Source organism: Channa argus, chromosome 21 (assembly GCF_033026475.1).
Source record: "Channa argus isolate prfri chromosome 21, Channa argus male v1.0, whole genome shotgun sequence".
Classification (NCBI taxonomy): Eukaryota; Metazoa; Chordata; class Actinopteri; order Anabantiformes; family Channidae; genus Channa; species Channa argus.
The window spans coordinates 12,462,158-12,484,393 of NC_090217.1; the positions used below are offsets into that span (position 1 = coordinate 12,462,158).

Consider the following 22,236-nt stretch of genomic DNA (forward strand, 5'->3'; position numbering starts at 1 on the left):
TTTCTCCTAAAAGCAGAGCTTTAATTTAAAATACAGGTCATTTAACTTTATTGGTTATGTGACTAAAACAAAGTATGCATCATTACAAAAACGGACTGTTGTATTTTTTCTATTTTACCATTAAAATTTGAGCCTTCTGTCAGTGCCTTTGGGCTTTATGTCACATTTGGTCTTAATTAAGATCATTACAAAAAGTTTCATGCACATTGCTTTATTAGGCATTAATTCAACAGATTTTACCTAAACATTATGTAGTTTACGCTGACAAAGCTTTTTTTTAAGTACATACCAAAACCTGAAGGCAAATATACAATAGAGGCCTGCAGAATAAAATGCAAATATGGGAAACACAAGAACTTCTGGCCTTTACTGACTGGTAATACTAATGTATTAAGAGTTGCACTGACAGCGGCAGCCATGCCACGTCATTCAGACCCGGCTGACTTGCACGGCCTCTTTCCTGTCGAGCTGAAAAGCATTGCAGTCAGCCATTGGAGCGCAAGTAACAGCTGTTTTGTTAGCTGTCTGAAATCCTGGGGACCGGAACCACCTAAGCTCCCTTTACTATGCTAGCGGATTGAGGGGAGAGTCCAGACAATTGTTTCAATGCATTTTGTCATTAAAAATCAGAGGCAGAGCAAACAGGGTGGGGCAGGGTAAGGGCAGGCCCATAAAGCACTGCATTGTTAAGGTGTCAGGACTGTTCAGCTTATCCAGCAACAGGAGGAGCCAAGAGGGATGTCATTCTGTAAATAATGCTTCTGGTCATCCATTATCTAGTGATCCAGAATAAGGAGCACATACACACACACGCATACAAAATGCAGAGCTAGAACTACGTAAGGCTTGCAGGAATTACTAAAACTCTACAAAATTCCATACACTCTGGTGAAACTCAAATACAGCTCGCTCAAAGAGAAGAAAAGTTGTCTAATATTCACAAGATGATTATTAGTTATGATGTTAGCCATAAGACCTCATGCCTCATCTACAGTGATGTGCAACAGGATAGAAACAAATTAAGAGAGTTGAAGATTAGGTTGAAATTGACTTATGTTAGTATATAATTAATTACTGTCATAACTGTAACAGACAAGATTGCAAGAACATTGCAAAAGCAATGCTGTACAGGGGCTAGCTCACAATGTGTATCATGTTTTGTTTTTAAATTACAAACCGTGCATAGCGTCACTTAATCATTTTCATTAGTATTGTATTTTTCACTTAAGATATATTAGTTTTGCTAGACTGCCTGCTTACATAAGCAGTTACAATCATTGTATGGATGAGAAAAAAAAAAGTCTTCGTCCCACTGGCAAAGACACCATTTAATTAGACAGGGCAGCGAGGGGGTTGATTACATCAATTTTTGGTCATTCTCTGTCTCGTGGTAACCAGAGAAGTCACTATGGGCCTCGGATTAAAACCCCATCTCCTGCTGGTAACATCAGTGGCTGTGAAAAGTGAAAAGCCACGACACTGTGGTGCTCTTTGTCTTTAGATTAAATCACAAATATCAGCTTATCCAAAAGGTACCAGCATGTGCTCGCCTCTCCCAAACACTTCATTTCCCACACCCAGGTCAAGACAAAACAAAAGCCCCAGACGTTCTGACTTCTGCTTTCATGCCAGGGGGACCCCATTGGTCTTTTGTGTATGAAGAATACTTTAAGCCTCATCTAAGAATGAGTGCTAGCGTTACCATGGAGGAAAATTAAGTTGTACATACTTGTCCGCTAAAATTTATCCAATTCAGAAGCGCTATTCTGCTTATTCTACCAGCAGCGTAGCTGTCAGATATTCTGGACAGCATAAGACTTATCTTTGATAATCAACAGGTCATTAACCAGTACAAGAAAGTATTTGGTTATATTAATGAGGCTTGTAACAGATCAAGAGTACATGTTCACATGTATCAAGCATATACACGAGTACATGTACTTTATTCCTCATCAGTATTTGCTTCATATGATAACCTGCTTGTGGGTTGAGGGCCTCCTTTGTCCTGGCTGCTTCTCCAGGGTTTTATGAGTCTTTCCTCACAGTTTTGAGCAGCAAGCCTCCATCTCTCTCCTCCACCAGGAAACCCAATTCCTTTAAAGCAGAGTAGTCAGCAGTGCCACGGCGTTCCAGGGAAGCAACCAGCTGCTGGTTCTGCGTGTTGTTTTCTAGCAGGTTTCGGATGGCGAAAATGGACCACTGGCTGATGACTATAGTCCAATAGTTAAGGACAGTAACATGAGAATTTAAATTGTAAAAAATATAACACACTTTGGCTTGTTATGCTCCCGAACTTAAGAAAATAACAAGTTAGGCAATTTAATACATAAAAGAGCTAATTCCTAAAAATAAACATGAACATCAACAATTTGTCAGGTGTAATTTTTTCATGTCCCAAAATGGTACTACTTTGGACCACTTTTAAAGAATACATCAAAAATAAATTAATAATAACGGACATGAGCAAAATGCATACAGTATGTGATTTAAAAAATGAAGATGATAAAGACTTGTAAAGAAGTTAAGAGTAGTACTGTACCTATAAGAAGTATTCACTCCCCAGTGGACGTTTTTTACTTTAAATTTAAATTTTTACTCAAATTCTAAGTAAGTCTTGACAAAAATGTAGAAAAAGATATTTCCTATAAAAATGTAACCAGATGTTTACAAAATTACTCAATACAAAAATTAAAATAAGCTATCGCATTAATATTCACCATGTTTACAACGGGTTTTTTTTTTGTCCTTTCGGCTTATCCCATGAGTTCAGGGTCGCCACAGCGGAATATTGTCCGCATGTTGATTTGGCACCGGATGCCCTTCACGATGCAACCCTCCCCAATTTCTACCGAGGTACTGCACAGCTGGGGATGGGAATAGGCTGTTAGGGGTTCAGTGTCTTGTCCAGAGACACTTCGACATATAGCTGGGACAGGGATTGAACCACTGATGCTGTGGTCCGTTGTCGATTGCCTTTACCGACTGAGATACCGCCGCCCCAACATTCATCCTGTTTACAATAACCCACCTAAATACACACGGATGCAGCCAAGTGGTTTTAGATGTTACACAATCAGAGAAATGTAGATGACAGTGGAGTGAATGTGTATGATTTGTGATTGTAGTATAAATACATATGTATCTGAAGGTCCAGTCACTGAGGAATCAGCATCCTGACCAAAACCTACACCATGAAGACAAAAAAAAACTCTAAGCAACTCTATGAAAAGGTTATTGAAAAGCAAAAGTCAAAATAATAAATAGAGAAAGCTTCATCCCTTGGAGTACAATTAAATCCATCCATGGAAATGAAATGGAAGGAACATGGCACAGGTTTAAATCTTCCTAGAGCAGGCTGTTGTCAAAAATATGAGCGTACAAGAAGGAGACTGACGAGGGAAACCGCTAAAACACCTACATGCCTTCTGGAAAACTTTCCAGGGGCATGTGAGAGACTATGAAGTCAACTAGAGGAGGCTCTTTGGTCTGATGAGAAGAGAATTGGAGTTTTTGGTCATCACACTAGACATGGTGTTTGGGGGAAATCAAATGCACATTATCACAGTTTTTTTCTAATTGTAGCTCAATATAGGGAAATCCGGGAGCAAAATCTTATGATGATTTAAGAGATTTGTTTTCCAGTAAGACAATGACCTCAAGCCTACAGCTACACAAAAATTGGTTTAAAGACAACAAGGTTTATGTTCTGGAGTGGGCAAGTCAGAGCCCAGAACTCAATCCAGCCAATAATTTATGGCTGGACTTGAAAAGGGCTGTTCACGTACAATCATCTTGCAACCTGACAGAGCTTGAGCAGTTCTGCAAAGAAGAACAGGGTAAGAAAGTAAAAGTCAAACCAAAAATAAATAAATAAATAAATTTTGAAACTGGCCTATCCACAGAAGGACAAAGCTGTAATTACGGCAAAAGGTACATATACTAAATTCTGGAATGATTTAATGTTGAAAAGAAATAAAAAGTGAAGGAGATGCCTGTTTTATACTCTATAGGGGACTGTATATGTACCAAAGCCACTGGTATTTGCTTAAGGTCACTGAGTACACATGCAGCCCAACAAACAAACGAGTTTTGCAGAGAGGTTATGTTTTATGATAGAAGACACCCCGTGACCCCTAACAGGATAAGCGGTAAAGATAATGAATAGATGGATGGAAACATATTCAACTCACCCCGATCAAGTTTCCCGCATAAATCCATAAACATTTTTTTCTTTGACAATCTGTTTTTGAAGAGAAACAAATGCTGACACCTACAAGAAAAAAAAAAAGTGAAATGGGTCGGAAGAGTTTGTGCACGTTTGTATGTGTATGAGGTATTATTGGGAGGCATGAACAAACGTTTGGCTCAGACCACTGAACTGGTTAAGATGGGAACTTGTGAGTAAGGTACTACTAACTGAAAGCAGAATGGCTATAAGGGACCAGGGACGAGAACAACTCAGGGGCTGGAGATCAGCGACCAACAGTTTACTCCACATAAAACAGAAAGTGGCGTGTCTGTTGAATGCCACCAACTATGTTCAAATCTCAGAACATCTGGGCGACCAGCAAGCACACACTGCAGCAATCAAAACTTAATGCAGCATTTGTTTTTGGTTGCAAAAATGCCAAATTCAATTTTAAAAGCACCAGGATAAAATACACAATGACTAAAGTACACTCCTACAATCTTACAATATATAAACTTAGATAAACTACAAATATACAGTATGTACATAAACACGGATATGTGTTTGTTTGCTTCCACATCAATAACATCTGTTAACAAAGGATACATGGATTGTTGCTGTCTATGTTGCAGTTGTCCAGGATGAGGGCTACGCCTTCTAGTTCTCTCACCTGAGGAGAATCAATTCAGAAAGAGATTAAAAAAAAGTCACGTGAATCAGTTGATCTAATGTTGATTTCTGACAGTGTTTGGTATTGGATAATATTTATCCATGGCAATATTTCTTTGCTCATGACAAACTAATTTTTGCAGTTTATTTATAGTATTTGTATACACCAAAGCCATTTTGCACTGATTATCGTGATATATCAATTACAATTCAGGTTTTCAGATTTACTTTTTAAAAGGAAAACAAAGGAATTACGATTTCATTAAAAAGCAAAGCATGTGTTTACCCTAAGTGTCCCTTTTCTTAGCAGAGTCTTACATCCATGGAACAGGAATAAAACAAACAAAATAATGTGGTTGTGGGTTATTCTGCCACCTCAAAAACAGGGTGATCTGCTCTGTATTATGTGCGCAGTCCTATAGCTTAATTATTGTCTTGCTTACCGTTGTACTCTTCTTGCCATGGTGGTTACCTTCCAAAACAAACTAGTACAGGCTCCGGAACAAGACAAAAGTGCTGAGTTTCAAAAAGAATGTAAAACGGTCAAAGAAAAAGTCTGTGACCAGCACGAGCACCCAGGTCTGCATTTTCCAGTTTCAATGGATTGGCTAAAGTTGCTGACATTATGTTCAAACCCATAAACATATGAACAACAATTAAACTGGACCTTGAATTTAGCCCGGTGCACGAGTTCAGCGCTTGGCATGCACATCTTAAATTACATTCTCTCCCAAAGGTGAACAGAATGACATTTGGTTTACTGGAAGAGATCTTAGTGAAAACAGATATGGGGTGATTTCTGACCACTGACAGACCACAGATCAGCATCCATAAATATTATAGAAAGGCCAACTGAGGGTGGCCATCCCACAAGCATTCCACAAATCTGTTTCTATTAAGTAGAACTGAGTGTATAATGTGCCACAGATAGAGGCCAACTCCTCGCCATACACTTTATTATCCATCTGTGCTTAATGTTAATAGTGTGATGCTGACAGATGGCGATTGAGACAACATGATAAAAATCACAGAAGCAAGCGAGGGAGGGAATACTTCATTATGCAGTGCAAAACCAAGTTGCCGTGTTGAAAGAACTTGTAAGGTTGCAGTTACAGGAACACACAGACTCATGCCCCATTAGACAACAACTCATTTGCAGTCCTCGGTTGTCCTCAATCCTCGAGAGAGCATGTGGTTTGATACAGAAACCCAATACTAGAACCTAGAACCTAATAACAATGCAAATTTAGTTTAAAGGCAGGTCTGTCAAAGCAAGACCAGAAAGACCTCCCAGAATTCCATGCTCCTCTTGACCTTTAAAGAGTCATCCTTCAGTCTGAATAGGCCATAGATCTTATCACAGAGGGGATCCCAGTGCATTAGAAAGGGGAAAAAATTGGCTCCATCCCTAAATACCATATTTTTTTTCCAAACCCTAATTTTCTGACAGAATTATTGGAAAATTGCAAGTTGCATGGTGACACTGGAAAGTAAGGTATTTTTTTCCATCAAAAGATATTCCATTTAAAACAAAAAGCAGGAAATGCTCCTATTATCCTAACCAATGTTTATTATCATTTTAGGTATTATTTTAAGTTTTTTTTTAAGAACAACATTTTGCCGATTGTCACAATTTGTTGTCTCCTATTTTTCTGCCAATCAACTAATGGTCTCTGCTTTGTATTTTAAAAACTACTGTATATTTTTCTGGGCTTTGATACAGATAGTAGCAGTGCTTATTTATGTCCAACTGGAAACTATACAACAACATATTTTACAACAACAACAGCATAGCAACATGTGAAAGGGCAGCAGGTTCAGAAAAGCAGATGTCATGTCATATTTAAAAAAACACATAAAGCCCAATTAACTAGGAACAAATGTTTTCTTTTCCTGAACTGTACAGAAAAGCTATTTAGTGTTTAAAGCCACCTGCAGGCCTTTATGATTAGCATATGCATTTATTATTGAGGTCAAAGTGGGTAGTTGAGTCGTACTGGAGTACTGAGGTGGTTCTAATGTCTTGGCAACCATTTTAAAATGAATGAGGCGGCCAAAAGATTAGAACCACCTCTTCTCACAATGCACTCCAGTATGACTCCACTACCCACTTTGGCCTTAATGATAAACACATAAAACCATCACTTTTTTGGCTGTTTCAAACTAAAAAATGAGAAATGTTAACCTTGTTAAGGTTAAATTCATGGGAGAGCCACTGATTTGGATTGCATTTAATTGCACGTTATGCCTGATCGGTGTATAGTGTATCCAAGTATAATGAGATTAGTCCGATGGGTTATCATCGGGCAGATAGTTGATTTCTTTCATCCATGCCTAACCTTGTTTTGATTGTTGGTGTTGCAGTGACAGAGGTTTCCTATCAGTCTGATGAGATGGGCCTTGAAGCTGATGACTGGAGAATGACAGGAAGGGTCTCCATCTACACTGAAGGAGGAGAAGTTCTGAGCAGCACTAAAAACATTCTTACTGGCTTTCCCAATGGCATGCACCTGCTCCAAGAGCTCTGTAGAGAAAATGTAAAGGGTGGGAAGTGGGAAAGAAGTAGAGATGTAGAAAAGGGGATTAACACCATTAAATTCAAATCAATGAAAAGGTACAAGCAAAGTAATGGCACTGTTTGTGATTTCCTGTATTTCTGCAGAAATTGGTTATGAAATCCAATCATCACCAAAGTCCCAAATATCAACAAACACAATATTGTTAAGCTTATATATAAAAAAAGTCAACTTAACTTAACTTAACTTTTTCCACCATCACTTTGCATGTTTAATGGGTGTGTTTAATAAAAACATAACAAATCACAACAGTGTTTTTTATCAGCTTGGAAATATAGTGTTTGTTGGTGACTTAGAGAGGAAGACATCACATTTCATAACCAAATTATAAAAGGACACTGAAAACAGTGCCATTACCTATTCTTGCTACTGTATCCCATTATTCTGATGAAAACAAATCTTATTTGACACCAGATGGCTAAAGCTCACCCTCAGACAGTTAAAGACTTTGTGTGAGTGAAGTTTTCATTTACCAACAGTGGTCACTAGAAGGTCAGGGTAGTCCTGCAGGAACATAAACTGCTTGTGATCTGAGGTCATCTCACATAGCACATCCAGCAGACTGATGACTGTTAGTGCCTCCTGCAGGACCTGCAGAGGATTGCAACCAACAGGGGTCAGGGACAAAGTGATGTAGTGTTAAGATATATTTATGGGGGAAACCTGCCCTTTGCCAGTCTATTCCTATTTTAAAATTAAAAAAAACATGACCTGACCCTGACCTGTATAATCTGTCTATACCTCATCACTGGAAACAGAACCAGTAGCAAGTGTCAGCACGGCTCCACAACCTTTCTGGAAGCAGGAAGCAAGGAAACTAGCCACAGTAGGAGGGATACCACAGTCTTCAGAGTCCTCCTCTCTGAGCTGTGCAAAAAGCAGCTCTAACAGAGTGACTCTGAAAAAACACAAACATACACTTTTGGCTACACATTTCTAATAACTTACACATCACATTACCAGAATAATTAATTCAATATTTACTTTAAACGTAGTACTTTGGGCTCAAGACATTTCTTCATTATTCAAATGACAGCCCATCCCCCCCCAAACCCCCGACCTCCCCGGTCATCTTGGCTGTGTTCAGAAAAGAGTTTTATGTTGAAAATTAGGTTAGAAAACCTCATTACTAGCTAAAGGCTTTACGTATTATTCTACATGTCTATGGTGACATGTATCAATTTTCCCTTGTGGATCTGTCTGAATACAATAAATGTAAAGTACCTGTCATGGTGTGACACCCTTGAGTACATGCTCTCCACCAGAGCTGAAGACTTGAGAAAATGCTGGGTAGCAATGAGAACCCTGTGAATTAAATAAAAAAAAAAACTTTACGAACAACTTTAATTGTACACAATCCCCATATACATATACACACACATTACCAAATACTTGCATCTTCCAAACCAACACAGATGCACTTACGTCCAATCAAGAGCAGGTTGAGTTCTGCACAGCTCCATAACCTTAAGTGCGAGCTGGATGTTCTCTGGCTTAGACAGTTCTTGCACCTTGGCTTCATCCAAACATGTGTGGAGCACCATAGAGCTGTAGTTCAACGTCTTTTCATCATCAGCACTGAGCAGCTGCCTGTTCACACATAATTGGTTTTGGAACAAATGTTGTAAAGTTTGAACACGTAAAAGAAAAGTATTAATACACAGAAGACATGAAACAGTTTTGCCAGCAGAACGCCGCCAAACTCTTTACAACTTAAATATAATATTACAGTGTGAATTATATACAGTACAATACAGTATAGCTGCGCAAAGCTAAAAGTAGCTGTGGAAATATTTTGAAAAAATAACTTTACTACTACATAACTACAACAGTTACAAAACTTACGCCTGAGACAACCTGACAAAACTTACAAGAGAAGATCTGGAAAGCTTAGCCGCCAAATTTCATCTTTACACATCTGGTTTCCCACAGCTAAGTTACCGAGGAACTGGACCCCACAACGTAGAGCTGGACAACATGGTACAATTTTGATAAACACATTAAAATTTAAAAGGCTACCATTTGTTAGCAAACAATGAGCCAATTCAGTACTTACATTCAAATATGCCATCACAGCTCTCCAACTTTGTGGTCTGGAGGAAGCTCAGAAGTTTAAGGGATACATCAATGAAACCAAGCTCCCTAAACGAAAATATCAATATTGTGTACTCATTTTATGTTGTTATTTCATAGTTTTGTCTAAGAAGTCAAACGCAGGTGAAGACATGAACACATTGTGTGTAATGCTATCCCATACAATATCCCCGTGATAAAGCCTATACCGTTTTAAGCTTATAACATCGAACTCAAAACTCGCTAAAACAAAAATCCATAGAAAAAAAAAAACTGTATGATCTTGTATGTCATCATATTCCCCTATCCAGTACATAGACCTTTAATCATAATCATTGATTTACCTCAAAAGAAATCACTCAATTAACTGGTCAAATAACCATTTTGTTGCGAATACCCATTATGTTTTCTTATTCCCTCCTGCTATCTCCTGAATAAAGCACTGTATCAGAAATTACCTGAGCAGACTCTGGTTGCGTGTGCTCTGGACACAGGCATTTCGCTGAGCCCTGAAACACTCTGCAATCAGCTGGAGCTGCAAGGCATAGGACTGGAGGTCTTCACCACCTCTGTTGCCAGCCAGAAGCTCATCCCAGAGCTTGGACAAGAACTTCAGGAGACCGGAGAATAAGTCCTCCTCCACAGCATCCCTGAGAACAGAATGCTGCTAAAACGGTGTAGAAAATACTTTCTTTTTTTTACAATGAAATCCTCGAAAACTAAATGAGCCAGGAGATAGAAGAAATAAGAGGGTTAATTGATTACATAAACTTCTTAACCTAAATTTTACGAAAATAAAATAACAACAGACAACGGACCACTAACATATGACGAGGCGTATCTGACTTTAGGCTAGCTTAGCCGGAACGCTAACCTCCTCCTTTTCACTCCAAATTGCAGTAAAATTATTCGTCCTCACCTGTTTTCCTTGTCCCGCAACGCAGCCGTTAATGTTTTTAAAACCACTAAGTGTTCAGGACAGTGGTTTTCATTTAAGATGCCAGCAACTGACGCTGAGATGTCAGAGAACCTGTTCGTGGAAGCTGCCATGTTTCTTGTCTCATGCAGGTGGGCGGGACGTCCGGATACATTCGTACACGCTATTGGTTAATTTCGAAGCGAGGGCGGGATCAGAGCATGTGCTGCTGTTTTCAGAGGGTTTGAGGCAAAGTATTCTGTGTTACTTGTATATTGATATGTGTATAGATACCATTGCTGACCCTAAACCTTTTATGATGCTTATTTAAACCTAACCCCAGATTAAACTAAACAGTTACATCTGCTTACACCCAAGATTTAGGAACTGACATGTTCGCATGCAACGGTCAGGGTATGCTCATGCCCAAGGTAAAAGTAACATGTAACATGTCAGTACCATAAATAAACAAAAGCCAACACTCAAATTGAAATCCTTTAACTTACATCCCTAGATACAAATTATTTAAAAGGAAAGCTTGCAGAGGAGGAGGTAGGACCCCTCACTCTTGTAACTTACTTTTGTCAGGCTAGAATATTCCATTATTACTGTTAATTTCTGAATTTGTATAAACACACCCGTTCATACAGTAGTAGCTTATGGGACCTGCAGCCAGTGCACTGTACCTGGCTTTGTTTGCTCAATTTGAAAACTGACCTTGGATTGTTGACCTGAACTTTTCTAAGCCTTATATTATGAACCAAGGTGACTTCATTCGGTTATGCTCTAACCTCTAGCCAGCATGGAGCTAAGAAGAGGTGATCGAGATGGTTACTGGGCCAAGGGACCAGTGATATTTTAATAGAGTAGAACCAGATTTTGACACACCCCACAATATTACATGCAGTTACTTCTTAAATAGATGTTCTGTGCAGGCTGTGAACTGCAGCTGCACTCACATCTGAAATCTATTCACGCAAACCAATGTTTAAACGGACTAAGGATCAATTCATTCAACCCAGACAAGTTGCAGGACAATTGTTGCAGCTGCAACAACAAAGCCACAGGAGAAGTCTTTGAGTTTTTGTGTCAGATCTTAGATTAGAGGATTATCTTCTGCATGGCTGTTCCCTCTCTTTTCCCCGGCCAGCCACAGCACAGCAGTGGTGAAAGGCAGATTGATGAGTAAGGAAGTTGATTAGGCAAGGTAAGAAGTATCTACCTCATGCAATTTGTCAGCTTTAGGTTGAGGTATTCAAAGCACCAAACATTCCCAGGATAAATTTGTCTTCTTTTTTTTTTAATTCTTTAATTGGAATAACTGGAAATATCCTCACAAACTGAAAGTGGTGAGTTTTGATGGAGAATTTGGAGAATTACAGGAAAGTTACAGTTACAGGAAAAACAGGACATCCTATAAGAGTTTAGCTATTTTACAAACCTCAGTTATGCTAATAGTCTGCTGCGGTGAAAAACATGAACAAAATTAATCTCAGTCTTTATTTTTCACAGATGGCACAGATTTGTATTGTCCAAAACACAATCAATGTTTAATGCAAATAATTAAAGCCATTTTTTATTAAAAGAAGCATGAGACATAGGATCCATCAAAACAGAGGAAATGACACAAACATGAATCAGTTCCACAGGTTAACCAACAATCTGTCATAGTAGCATTCGAAGACAACAAAGTCTGAGTTCCATTTAAACACAGACAACAATGGATAAGGAGATGAAGCTCAGACATGGTATCGTTCCACTTCTGTAAAAGGCATTTAACATTCGACACATCAGTGTTAGAGGTATTAAGTAAGAAATTAGACTATGCTGTTTGCTCAACAAAAACCTTTAAGCCATGCTTGCAGTGTGATTCTGTTGGTGGCAATGTTGGCTGATCAGTCTATCACTCTGATCCAGATTGCAAATAACTAGGCTACTAATAACATTTCCATCTGCTTGCTTTAATACTAAATAAAAATATCAGCATGCTAACACATGAAACTACAGTGATAAACATTATCTGTTAAACCCAGACCAGACCTTCACTTCTGAAGAAGTCTTTTGAAAGAGAGGAACAACGCCCAGTTGCTACCGGCCTGGATGACTGATCATCACAGACCCACTGCTAAACATCAGCATGACATCAGCTTGAAGCACTGCTGGGCTGTGCCTGCAGTTTCATAGTGCAATAGACTTTAAAACCAATATCTTCTGATAACATTGTTTTGTTCTCTTGTAAATATTGTGCAGACATAAAGACCTGTTGTAAACTAGTGACCAGGATGAGTTGCAAAATGCTACAGCAGCTGAACATAATAGATTCACTGAACTTGAAATCTGGGAAGCAATATCAATAAGCTTTTAATGTTTAGCATCTCCAGGAGTAATGTGTTCTATTGCTAATGCAGTATGTTATTGACTTCAGCTCACCACCAGAACTCAGAGATGAAGATGTGGAGGAAGATGATATTGCGATGAGAAATGACCCCTGATATGACATAGTTCAAAGCCACTTCAAGCACAAGATCCTTGGGGCCAATGACAGGTTTCACCTGTCGAATTACACCTGAGAGGGGATGCAGATAAGTGTTAGCAACATAAACTCTGTTTTGGTAAATACATAATGAGTACACTGTATAATATCTAATAAAGGCCCTTTTAAGATTGATAGCCTGGTTCCAGTTGTGACTCTTTCCTCTTACCCATAATTATGCCCCGATGGGAGCGCTTCACCACATCAAAAGAGAACTGGTCATCTGTAGCCAGGATGTCAAAGAAAACATCAGTAGCACCAGGAAGAGGTGTGGGGTTAGCCACTGCAACAGTTCGCAGGAAAACAATTTCTGTTGGAAGAATTGGTTCAAGGTTTTCATTACTATAATAAAAACAAACCATAAAGTGCATTCAGTTCTTCAAATTTGATGCTATGATTAGACAATTGTAATGTGGGCTGAAATATGTAATTGAGATGTGTGTGCTGTGGCAGGTTGGTGGGTGGAAAGTTTTTTTTGGGAATTAGAGTTAACCCTTTCAGTTCTGGGCCAAAACAGCACATTTGTACAAGTCCCATTAATCAGCCTCTCAAAGTCTCCTATTTAAATGCAGATGGATTGCACACATCTATTTCTGTTTTAGATAAAATAGACCACTTTGAAAATTAATAACTAAATTTAAAATATGAGATAAACTTTACAAATATGTGATGTTCACATATTCATGTGAAGTCTGGAAGTGTTGAATATGCCAGCTAGTAACTGAATTGCAATCAAACTTATCAGTAGTATGTGTGATGCTTTTGGCACTAACAGGTTAGTAAAATTACAGTCAAACAATGGCACCAAGCTTTCAGTCCAACTGAGTACTATGAGAAACAACCAATCTTTGATGTGCACATGCTGCTTGGATTGGATGCTGAATGCTGTTTTTCCATAGATAGTAATCAATCATGTTTAAAAGCTGCTTCTAATAATGTAATCAATTTGTTCCACCTCATCTTACCCTCAGGTTCACTGAAGTCTCTGAAGGTTGGGAGAGAGACCAAACTGTGGGTAATGAGTTGGACGGGGTCAAGAGCACAGCTGGCATCATTAGGTTTGCAGGCCTTAATGCAACGCAAACTGGCTGAAGTGTCCTTTCTGGATTTGAGAGGAACAAACAGCAGTGATGAATAAGAATAGAGATTGAAGGAAATGGGGAGACAAAGGGGGATTTGTGACATGCATAAAGAAAATAGAAAAAATGTAATTAATAAGTGATTTACACAACAGTATTGAAAAGAAAACTGACCAAACTTCACAGTTGAGTAGAGCAAGAAGAACCTGGCAACACCTGAATAGCCCCATAGACCTCGATGGTTAACCAAGGCATGGGTGCCTTAAGCAGGGGCCAAACCCTAATTTTAAACCTTGAATTTATGTTTGTGAAGGTTCCCCAATGTGAAGACAGCAGTGCTTTAAAATATAACCTCAAAAGAACCTCAAAAGCTGCAGAAAACACAGACTCATGTAAGTAGCAGCAACCAGGTGAGTCCAAGTCGTTCGCTAAAACCCTTGGGCCAAAGCCACAGAGATGATTGTGGGGTATTCCACACTACCAAAATGCCACAGAGGAAAGAAAAAGACAGACTGGTAGGAAACAAAAGAGAATGTATGTCATTTGATGTTATGATTCACACGGTAGAAGATGAGGAAACATTTGTAACAATCAGGATAAGCAATAATAAAAATAATTAACTTGGAATGTTAATACTTTGGAGTGATTATGCATTGTAATTCAAAGATCTGGGAAAACTGCAACCCCTATAAATTTTCTAGGTTTACATTTTCAATCAGCTCTACATGCACCAAATCCCAGAAACCACCAGGAAGAAAGAGGATCAGTGGAAAATTTGTCTGGCTGCATTTACCCTGACCAAACACAGCTACTGGCCTTTTAGTATATTTTATAGCAAACTAACTGATAACCACCCAATACAAACACTAAAAGATCCATCCATCATATGAGTTGTAATGCCACTCCACCACTAATAGAGCCCCCGTGCTGGCTGGGCCCCAGGTGCCCATAAATAAATGCCAAGCTTATTTTTCCTGCAAGGTCTGTTTGATCGTATGGTGAGGCCACTTGGAACACATCATAGGAAAAATGGGCTTCGACATTAAAAAATGACCACAGCAGAGGAAGCATGCGAGCTCTGGCAGAAATCATAGCAGTGACTGTGTGACTACTTAGGGCACTGAGAGTGAAAAGCCATTTTATTTACCTTTATCACTGTAGCTTTTTAATTCCAAAGATACAGAAACTACACATGAAGAGAAGCTGCTGCAGTGACATGAGGTAGAGTGAGCAGCCATCACTTTTAATGCATGTGAACTATATCGACAGTGCCACGGTGATCCTCAGCAGCTATAGAGCACCATCTACTGGTAGAGATGTCTAAGGCTAGATTATAAACAGCAAAAAGCAAGTAAGAGTGGCAGAAATGCATCCCCAAGACCATATTACATGAAAAACTTAAATTTTTTGACTACAACTCAAACTTTACACTAAAGTGTAAAAAAAAAAACCCAGGACAGTTTGTTGTTGTTGCTGTTTCACAATGGAAAAAACTATTTTCCACTATTAAAACTATTTCTTTGCAGGTGCAGTGAGCTTTTGCAGCAACAGACCCAAGTTAAACTGCACGTCACACCGAAAGTAGATTTAATTTTCATAATAATGCATTCTTTCCCTCAAATGAGAAACTTTTCTCAGTGCTTCACTCTGAGCAAAAAAGCCCTCCATAGTCCAGCAAATGATACGCAATGATAAAACTTGATTTGAGATGTTAATAAAAAAATAAATAAAATAGAATCAAACACTTTTTTAGGTCTTAAAATCGATTTATGGAGTCTTTTTACTCTTCTTTACCTGAACTAAAAAGGTGAATGGGAGGAGGCAGCAGGTGTTTAAAGATAAATGAGAACAACCAAAAACCGGTGTTAAGTCCAAATGTCACAATCTTCTAATATGCAAATATGCTTCAAGGGTGGATGGGCTGGTCTTGTGTGACAAACACAGCAATCTTGGTCGTGTACAAATGTGTTGTCCCGTAGCGAATCAGTCTCATCTGCACAGTAAGAAAAAATTCCCGAGGCCTGGACAAGGAACGCTGGAGAGAGATCACTCCTCCATGAGCTTGCTGCTGTACAGTAAAGTATCCTTCCTCATCTCAGGACTCTATGTTGAAGAGCATTACGTCTCCCGGAAGAGAAGAGAAGGATCCCATCCGGAAAACGTCAACGGGGACGGGAGTGCTGGCAGGGAAGCTGATGTTGTAGAAGGAGATTCTCAGTGGGAGCGAGAAACACGACGCAGGATCCTGCGTAAACTCGCAAGTGACGCGCTCGCAACGGCTGAAATGAGAAATTGAAAGGAAGGGCTCATTGGATGATGGGCCAGGGAAAGAGGGAAAAGAACAAACAGATTGAGTAGCTGAAAAAAAGCTGGAGTGTGAGAGGGCAGTTTTTGACTGAAAACTGTGAGCAAATGCATAAGAAAAATTCAAAATGAGAACAAGATAGATGACCAGAGGGAGACTGCAGACGAGTATGATGCATCGTGCTCATTGGGGACAATCAGCTCTTTCATTTCAACAGTTAGTCACAACCAAGCATCAGCTCTCACCCCTGTGCTGCTTGCCGGAAGTTTTGAGGACATTTAAAGGACAGGCATCGAAATCCTCCCTGGATGTTGAAGCAGGTCTCAGAGGAAGAGCAGGTATGGCTCCCTGCTGCACACTCATCAATGTCTGAAGACACAGGAGAAAACAGTGATTAAAAACTCAATAAAACACAACACAACATTAGTCACTATTTCGTTTTTACGAGAACAGACACAAAATATCACAACTTTCCCCATAGGAGCCTTCTTATTTTGGCTCTTATTTTCTGTTCACAATGTACCTGAAGAATTAAAATTAATAACAGGTTTGTTTTTAGCACTGAAAACTGAGAACGTCTGAAGTCTGTGGAAGTCTGTCTCCTGACCTTGACATGTGCGTCCATTGGATGCAAGTGTGTAGCCAGTGGGTGGGCAGGCACAGTAGAAACTTCCTGGAGTGTTGGAGCAGCGGTAGGAGCACACATGACCTCCAGTAGGCAGCGCACACTCATCAATGTCTGAGAGGAGCAGAGGACAATGGCTGGTTAGTATCACACGGAGACAACAGGTGGAAATATGCTGTGAAACTTGTTAGTGCTTCTAAGTTGCAGCTGAGGGGAATTTACTCCTGCTTTGCTGTTACTGGGGTAAATTTTGCCACACCAACGACTAGTACTACCACTAAGGCCAACAGTACAATATACTACTACATTATTGTCAGTTCACACTGAAATTCATCTTGCCTCACCTTCACATGTTATCCCATCGATGTCACTCAGCTGATAACCACGGCGACAGTAACACTGGTATGAGCCATAGACATTGGCACACTCCTGGCTACACGGGTGGTCATCACACTCATTTACATCTGTCAGCACACAGGCAAAGGTTCAGTATGTTTGGAGTTATGATACAGTTTGTACAATTATCAGCCCACAGACGAGTTCCTGCTTCTAAACTGTGTTTTTCTTTACTGTAGGAGAAGTGACATAACAGATGCCTGCAAAGCCTGTAGCCTTCATACAAAATGTATTTCAATCATAATAATTCCTAATGTCATGGTTAAGAGCAGACATCATATTAGAATAATAGTTTTAGCAAATCTTCTTCAACTTGGTGAAATCACTGCTTCGATTATTTAAAAGTGAGCCCACCTTCACAGTTTCTCCCATCATTGGACAGTTTAAAACCAGTAGTGCAGGAGCAATGGTAGGACCCCTCAGTATTCTCACACCTATGGGCGCAGAGTCGTCCAGGATAATGCCTGCACTCATTGATATCTAAAGAACACCAGGAACAAGTCATGCATCTGAGAATTACAACACATTTGATCTAAAATGCAAATCAAAATCAATTTTATGACTGAAAGAGTGAGGGAAGTTGTACCTTCACACATTCTTGTGACACTGTTGAAGATGAAGCCGATTCTGCAGTCACAGCGGTACGATCCCACGAGGTTCACGCAGCCGTGATCACCACACACAATGCCCGTATGACACTCATCTACATCTTTGAGAAGACAGAGGCATGAAAGAGAGTAGAAGAGATGCATAAAGGAAGATAAACAGAAAAACTGTCATTCTGTAGCCTAAACACAATTTTGTACCATTGGAAAATATGTGACAGTATCTACCTTCACAACGTGTGCCATCCTCAGTAAGGTGATAGCCCCGTCCACAGGTGACTGCGTTCCTGCGACAGGTGTAGGAGCCCACTGTGTTGATACAGGTCTGGCCAGGCAAGCACGGATTGATGAAGGCCACACACTCATTTAGATCTGATACGAAAGAAAATTAGCTAGTAAGTTTTTTACCTTTGCACAAATACATTTTCATGAGCGTGACACAGAACTGACCGATGCAGCTTCCAAAAGCGTCCTGAGTAAAACCGGCGGTGCACCTCTCCTTTGGGTGGCAGCGGAAAGAGCCTTCTGTGTTGTTGCACAAAAAGTCTGGTCCACAGTTATGGAGCCCCAAAGCACACTCATCAATATCTGAAACATTTTAAATAATAATCAATATAAGTTGGCAATATATACATAACCATAATATATAGAAAAGGTTTTGGCAATTTTTTAATAATTTCTACTGTTACTCTGTCTTGGTACCTTGACAATTGTTGTTGTCCTTCAGTTCATACCCGGTGCCACAGCTTGTTTCCCTCTGGCAGCGAAATGAGCCCTCTGTGTTAATGCAGACTTGGCCTAAGATGCAGTGGTGACTGCCAGTCAGACACTCATTTACATCTGAGGAGAGTGACATGAAGCCAAAAATAAGAATAGCACTGACTTTTCATGTTAAAAATTTTCAGTAGAGCATGCATTCAAATTTTCCCATAGATCAAGAGACATTGCTATTCTGGTTTCTTTTGCTAACATGTTTCACAACTTTTGAAGCTGTTGAAAATGTTATTCTTCTAGTGTTTAATACAAAATTCCCTTAGTTGTTCGTGAATATGAAGAAACTAACAGAAATAAACTTCCCAAGTTTTTGAAATCACTTTTTTCTACACAATAGACTTGAAAAATTTGAACCTATGATAATAAGTGACACAATTTATAACTCCATAATTTATGATTTCTAAATGCTAAATGTCAACCATCAAACTAACTCTGCTAACTAAACCTAGGATTACATTTAATATTTGTGCCCGGCATAACTTACCCTCACAATTTACTCCATCCTTTTGCAATCGATAACCATCATGGCAGGCACATTTACCGACACCTACACACAGCTGGGAGCAATTGGAGACTGAAAACAGCAAAGAGATGCATAAAGTAGATAAGAGTGTGTCTCCTGGATCAGAGCAACATGTCACTAGCTAATTAAAGACAAAGCCACCAAGAGGCTGGTGTTTTAACCTTCCTACAGCTCTGATTGTAACAGAAAAGATCACATTAAGATATGAAGGTTTCCCAACCTCTACAGATGTCTGATCCCTCTGCTGGTTTGGCAGTAACGCTGGCTTGAGGCTTTTCCATCTCTGGTGATAAAAAGCCGTGAATCATTGTTATAACCACATGACGTTTGTTTTTTTACAATACAGAAAAGGAGTCGTCTACATAACTAAAGAGGACAGAAGTGCAACGCCTTGTCATACACACGACGAATCTGTAAATCTCTGTTGACTTTTCATTGGTGTGTTTTTATCACTACAACTTTTGCTCTTCAATAGCAACACATTGATTAGTTTTACCTTCACAAATAAACCAAATCCAGTGTTTCTGCAGCTCTGTGCTACCCACAACATTTGCCTTTCACCTGAAGCCAACTAGGTGACAAAAGCCACAAACCACAATAAGTTGCCAGTTGGCCCTCAGTCATCATTTGACAAGGTGTGCTCAGCCTGCTAAATACCACCGTGACCTGTTGCCTGTCAACAATTTGCTTCACAGCTCTCACAATCTATCCAATCCTTTATGGAAACAGCGCTACGTGGACCTACTTCTACAGCCCAAACACACGTGAGATACAGAACATCCCTTAGGTTTACAACAAACCCGATAAGACAAACTAAATCTAATCAAGATACCAGAGCACAATGTTAATTACCTTTGATTTCATCTGCTGCACCTTTGCTGCAGCAGATTTTAGCAGTATGTGCACACTGTTTTCCCAGCGCCAGACCCTGAAGCTCGCAGCTCGAGTCACGGCTTGCTTCCATCAGGCCGAGCACACAGCAGTGACAACACATCTAAAATGCAGAGGAAGTTAGTAGGAAAGCAAACAGTTGTGTCTCATTTTCTCATAAAAAGAAATAAGCATGTTGTCTGTGTGTGCAAGACAATGCGTGTAGAAGAGGTTAAACATAGTGACCTTTGAGATTTGGGTTTTGCAGAGGTCGCCTTGGAAGAAGGGCCTGTCACAGTCCCCTTGAGCAAGGGCCACCTTAATGCCACTGTCACAGAGGTTGTCTCCTACAGCTGCTGCACAGCACTGCTCCTGTGCAATCCTGGAAATAAATTGTGGAAATGAGACATAAACTCTCCCGTAGAGCAGAACACTGGCAACACAAAGTCGTAATGTTTTTGAACTGCATTGTAACGATCAGCAGGTAAACTGCTTTAGTTGCAATTATTTCCCATGGATGCTGTTTCCACCTCTGACCTCCATGTGTTGACCAGGTGTTCCTCTAGTTCATCAATCACCACCTCCATGTTTTTACGGCCCTTTAAGGTTAAAATGCTCCAGGCAGCCACTTAACAACTGTACTACGTGGTTGTGTTGTAACAGTCTACCCTGTGATTGATGGTCAAGGGGCTGGGAAGGTGGTTTGGTTATGTTTGGTTGGCTTTACCTGCCCTGATTCTTCTCTATAAATTGTAATACCTTTGGCTCATACCCATCAATTATGCATGCTTTCTCTCCTCTACCCCACGTTTTGACCTTTCCTTGGTTCCCAGAAACATGGCCAGTGGAAAAGAAAAACACAAGTGTTGCTTACCTGCAGGTCTGAGAGGACGAGATAAGTGGGAGAATTGTGCAGTCTTGTCCGCTTAAGGCCCGATTCCTCCCGTCCTGACAGCACTCTTGTGTAGTAGGAGACTGAATCCCTGCAATGTTTGGATAAAATCATGGGGTTCAGACATAAAATAGTCAGAAGCATGAATGAGACACAGTGGCTGGAAAAAAAAACAAGCCTGCTCCCTGAGCGCCAGTGATTGACTCAGATTGGATTCTTAATGCTCTTACACTCTCCAAATAAGAGGTTTATGGAAAATAGTCTACTGCAGCAGCTTGGTGTAAAACACGACCGTTGTTACATTTGTATCTTTCGCATTTTAAACCACAAGGTTAAAACTGTGGTTATATTGCCCCTCGCTGCCAACCTGAGCGCTGTCCTTACCCTGTCCCTGCAGAACTCCATAGAGAGAAAACACAAGTATGGTCCACTGCGCCATCGGACTCGGTGTCCACTGTCCAGTGGTCCAAACCGTGTCACACATGTTAGAAGGAGCGTCTCAGTTCCAGCAGCGGACGGTGCGTGTCTGCTCTGGAAGCGGCTCCGTCAGGAAGAAACACGTCCCAGAGCTGCAGCAGAGGTTTGAGGGCGATGTGGGCGGGGGTGGAGGAGCTGCTACCAGGTGGTCAAACGAACGACAACGCTTTAAAAAAAAAAAAAAAAAAACACCCGACCGATTTACAGGTCATTTCTATCAAACAATTTTAGTAAATGTTATAACTATTTTTGTTAGACTCAGAGGATGAGAAAGTAATAATTCGATAAATAAAACTACAAAGCCTACGAAGAACATTACTTTTGCTAAAAAAAAATCAACAAAGCTAAAAAAAATAGTACTGCAAAAAAGTACTTGTATTGACTGGTGTCGACTGATGAAGAACCATCAGCAAATTTGAAGTAAGTGGATTTCATTGTAGAGATTGTTTTTGTAAATGTAAAAAATAAAACAACCTTGAATCTAAATTGATAAATAAATAAAACAATAAATCGATAAAGGCAATAGGTTTTAAAGGCAGTCTGTTGCCAAACGGCTAGTAGCAGAGAAGCAAAGTCTATAAACTCAAAATGGAGACTTTACTGTGTATTTTAAGACTCTTGCATGTGTTGCGAACCCAAATCAAAGATTGGAGTAATTGTGCCAATTCAAAGTGATAAACACCGGAACTTCAGCCACTTTCTGTTGAGTAACAGTGACACTTTTTCCTTGCTGG

General features: G+C 39.8%; 2 protein-coding genes across 3 annotated transcripts; both read right to left on the minus strand.

The window, feature by feature from the left end:
* Positions 1-536: 536 nt before the first annotated feature.
* On the minus strand, positions 537-10,576 carry atxn10 (ataxin 10). Its single transcript, XM_067490457.1, has 11 exons — positions 10,427-10,576; positions 9,966-10,157; positions 9,491-9,576; positions 9,306-9,402; positions 8,860-9,024; positions 8,659-8,739; positions 8,176-8,332; positions 7,908-8,025; positions 7,198-7,382; positions 4,796-4,859; positions 537-2,210 (listed from the first exon to the last, which is right to left on the minus strand). Exons 1-11 carry the CDS (start codon positions 10,555-10,557, stop codon positions 2,026-2,028), a joined length of 1,461 nt encoding a protein of 486 aa, XP_067346558.1. The 5' UTR covers positions 10,558-10,576; the 3' UTR covers positions 537-2,025.
* Positions 10,577-11,738: 1,162 nt separating this feature from the next.
* LOC137106975 (fibulin-1-like) lies at positions 11,739-21,640 on the minus strand. Of its 2 annotated transcripts, XM_067491062.1 has the most exons (17): positions 21,410-21,636; positions 21,008-21,116; positions 20,380-20,515; positions 20,116-20,257; positions 19,484-19,546; positions 19,225-19,314; positions 18,669-18,806; positions 18,417-18,554; positions 18,195-18,338; positions 17,948-18,070; positions 17,716-17,841; positions 17,310-17,429; positions 16,948-17,079; positions 16,586-16,709; positions 13,922-14,058; positions 13,126-13,266; positions 11,739-12,989 (listed from the first exon to the last, which is right to left on the minus strand). In XM_067491062.1, exons 1-17 carry the CDS (start codon positions 21,507-21,509, stop codon positions 12,850-12,852), a joined length of 2,103 nt encoding a protein of 700 aa, XP_067347163.1. In that variant the 5' UTR covers positions 21,510-21,636; the 3' UTR covers positions 11,739-12,849. The 2 variants fall into 2 exon arrangements, with proteins under 2 accessions (XP_067347163.1, XP_067347164.1); XM_067491063.1 differs by lacking the exons at positions 11,739-12,989; positions 13,126-13,266; positions 13,922-14,058 and adding an exon at positions 14,088-16,314 and having other exon boundaries at positions 21,410-21,640.
* Between the last annotated feature and the right edge of the window lie 596 nt (positions 21,641-22,236).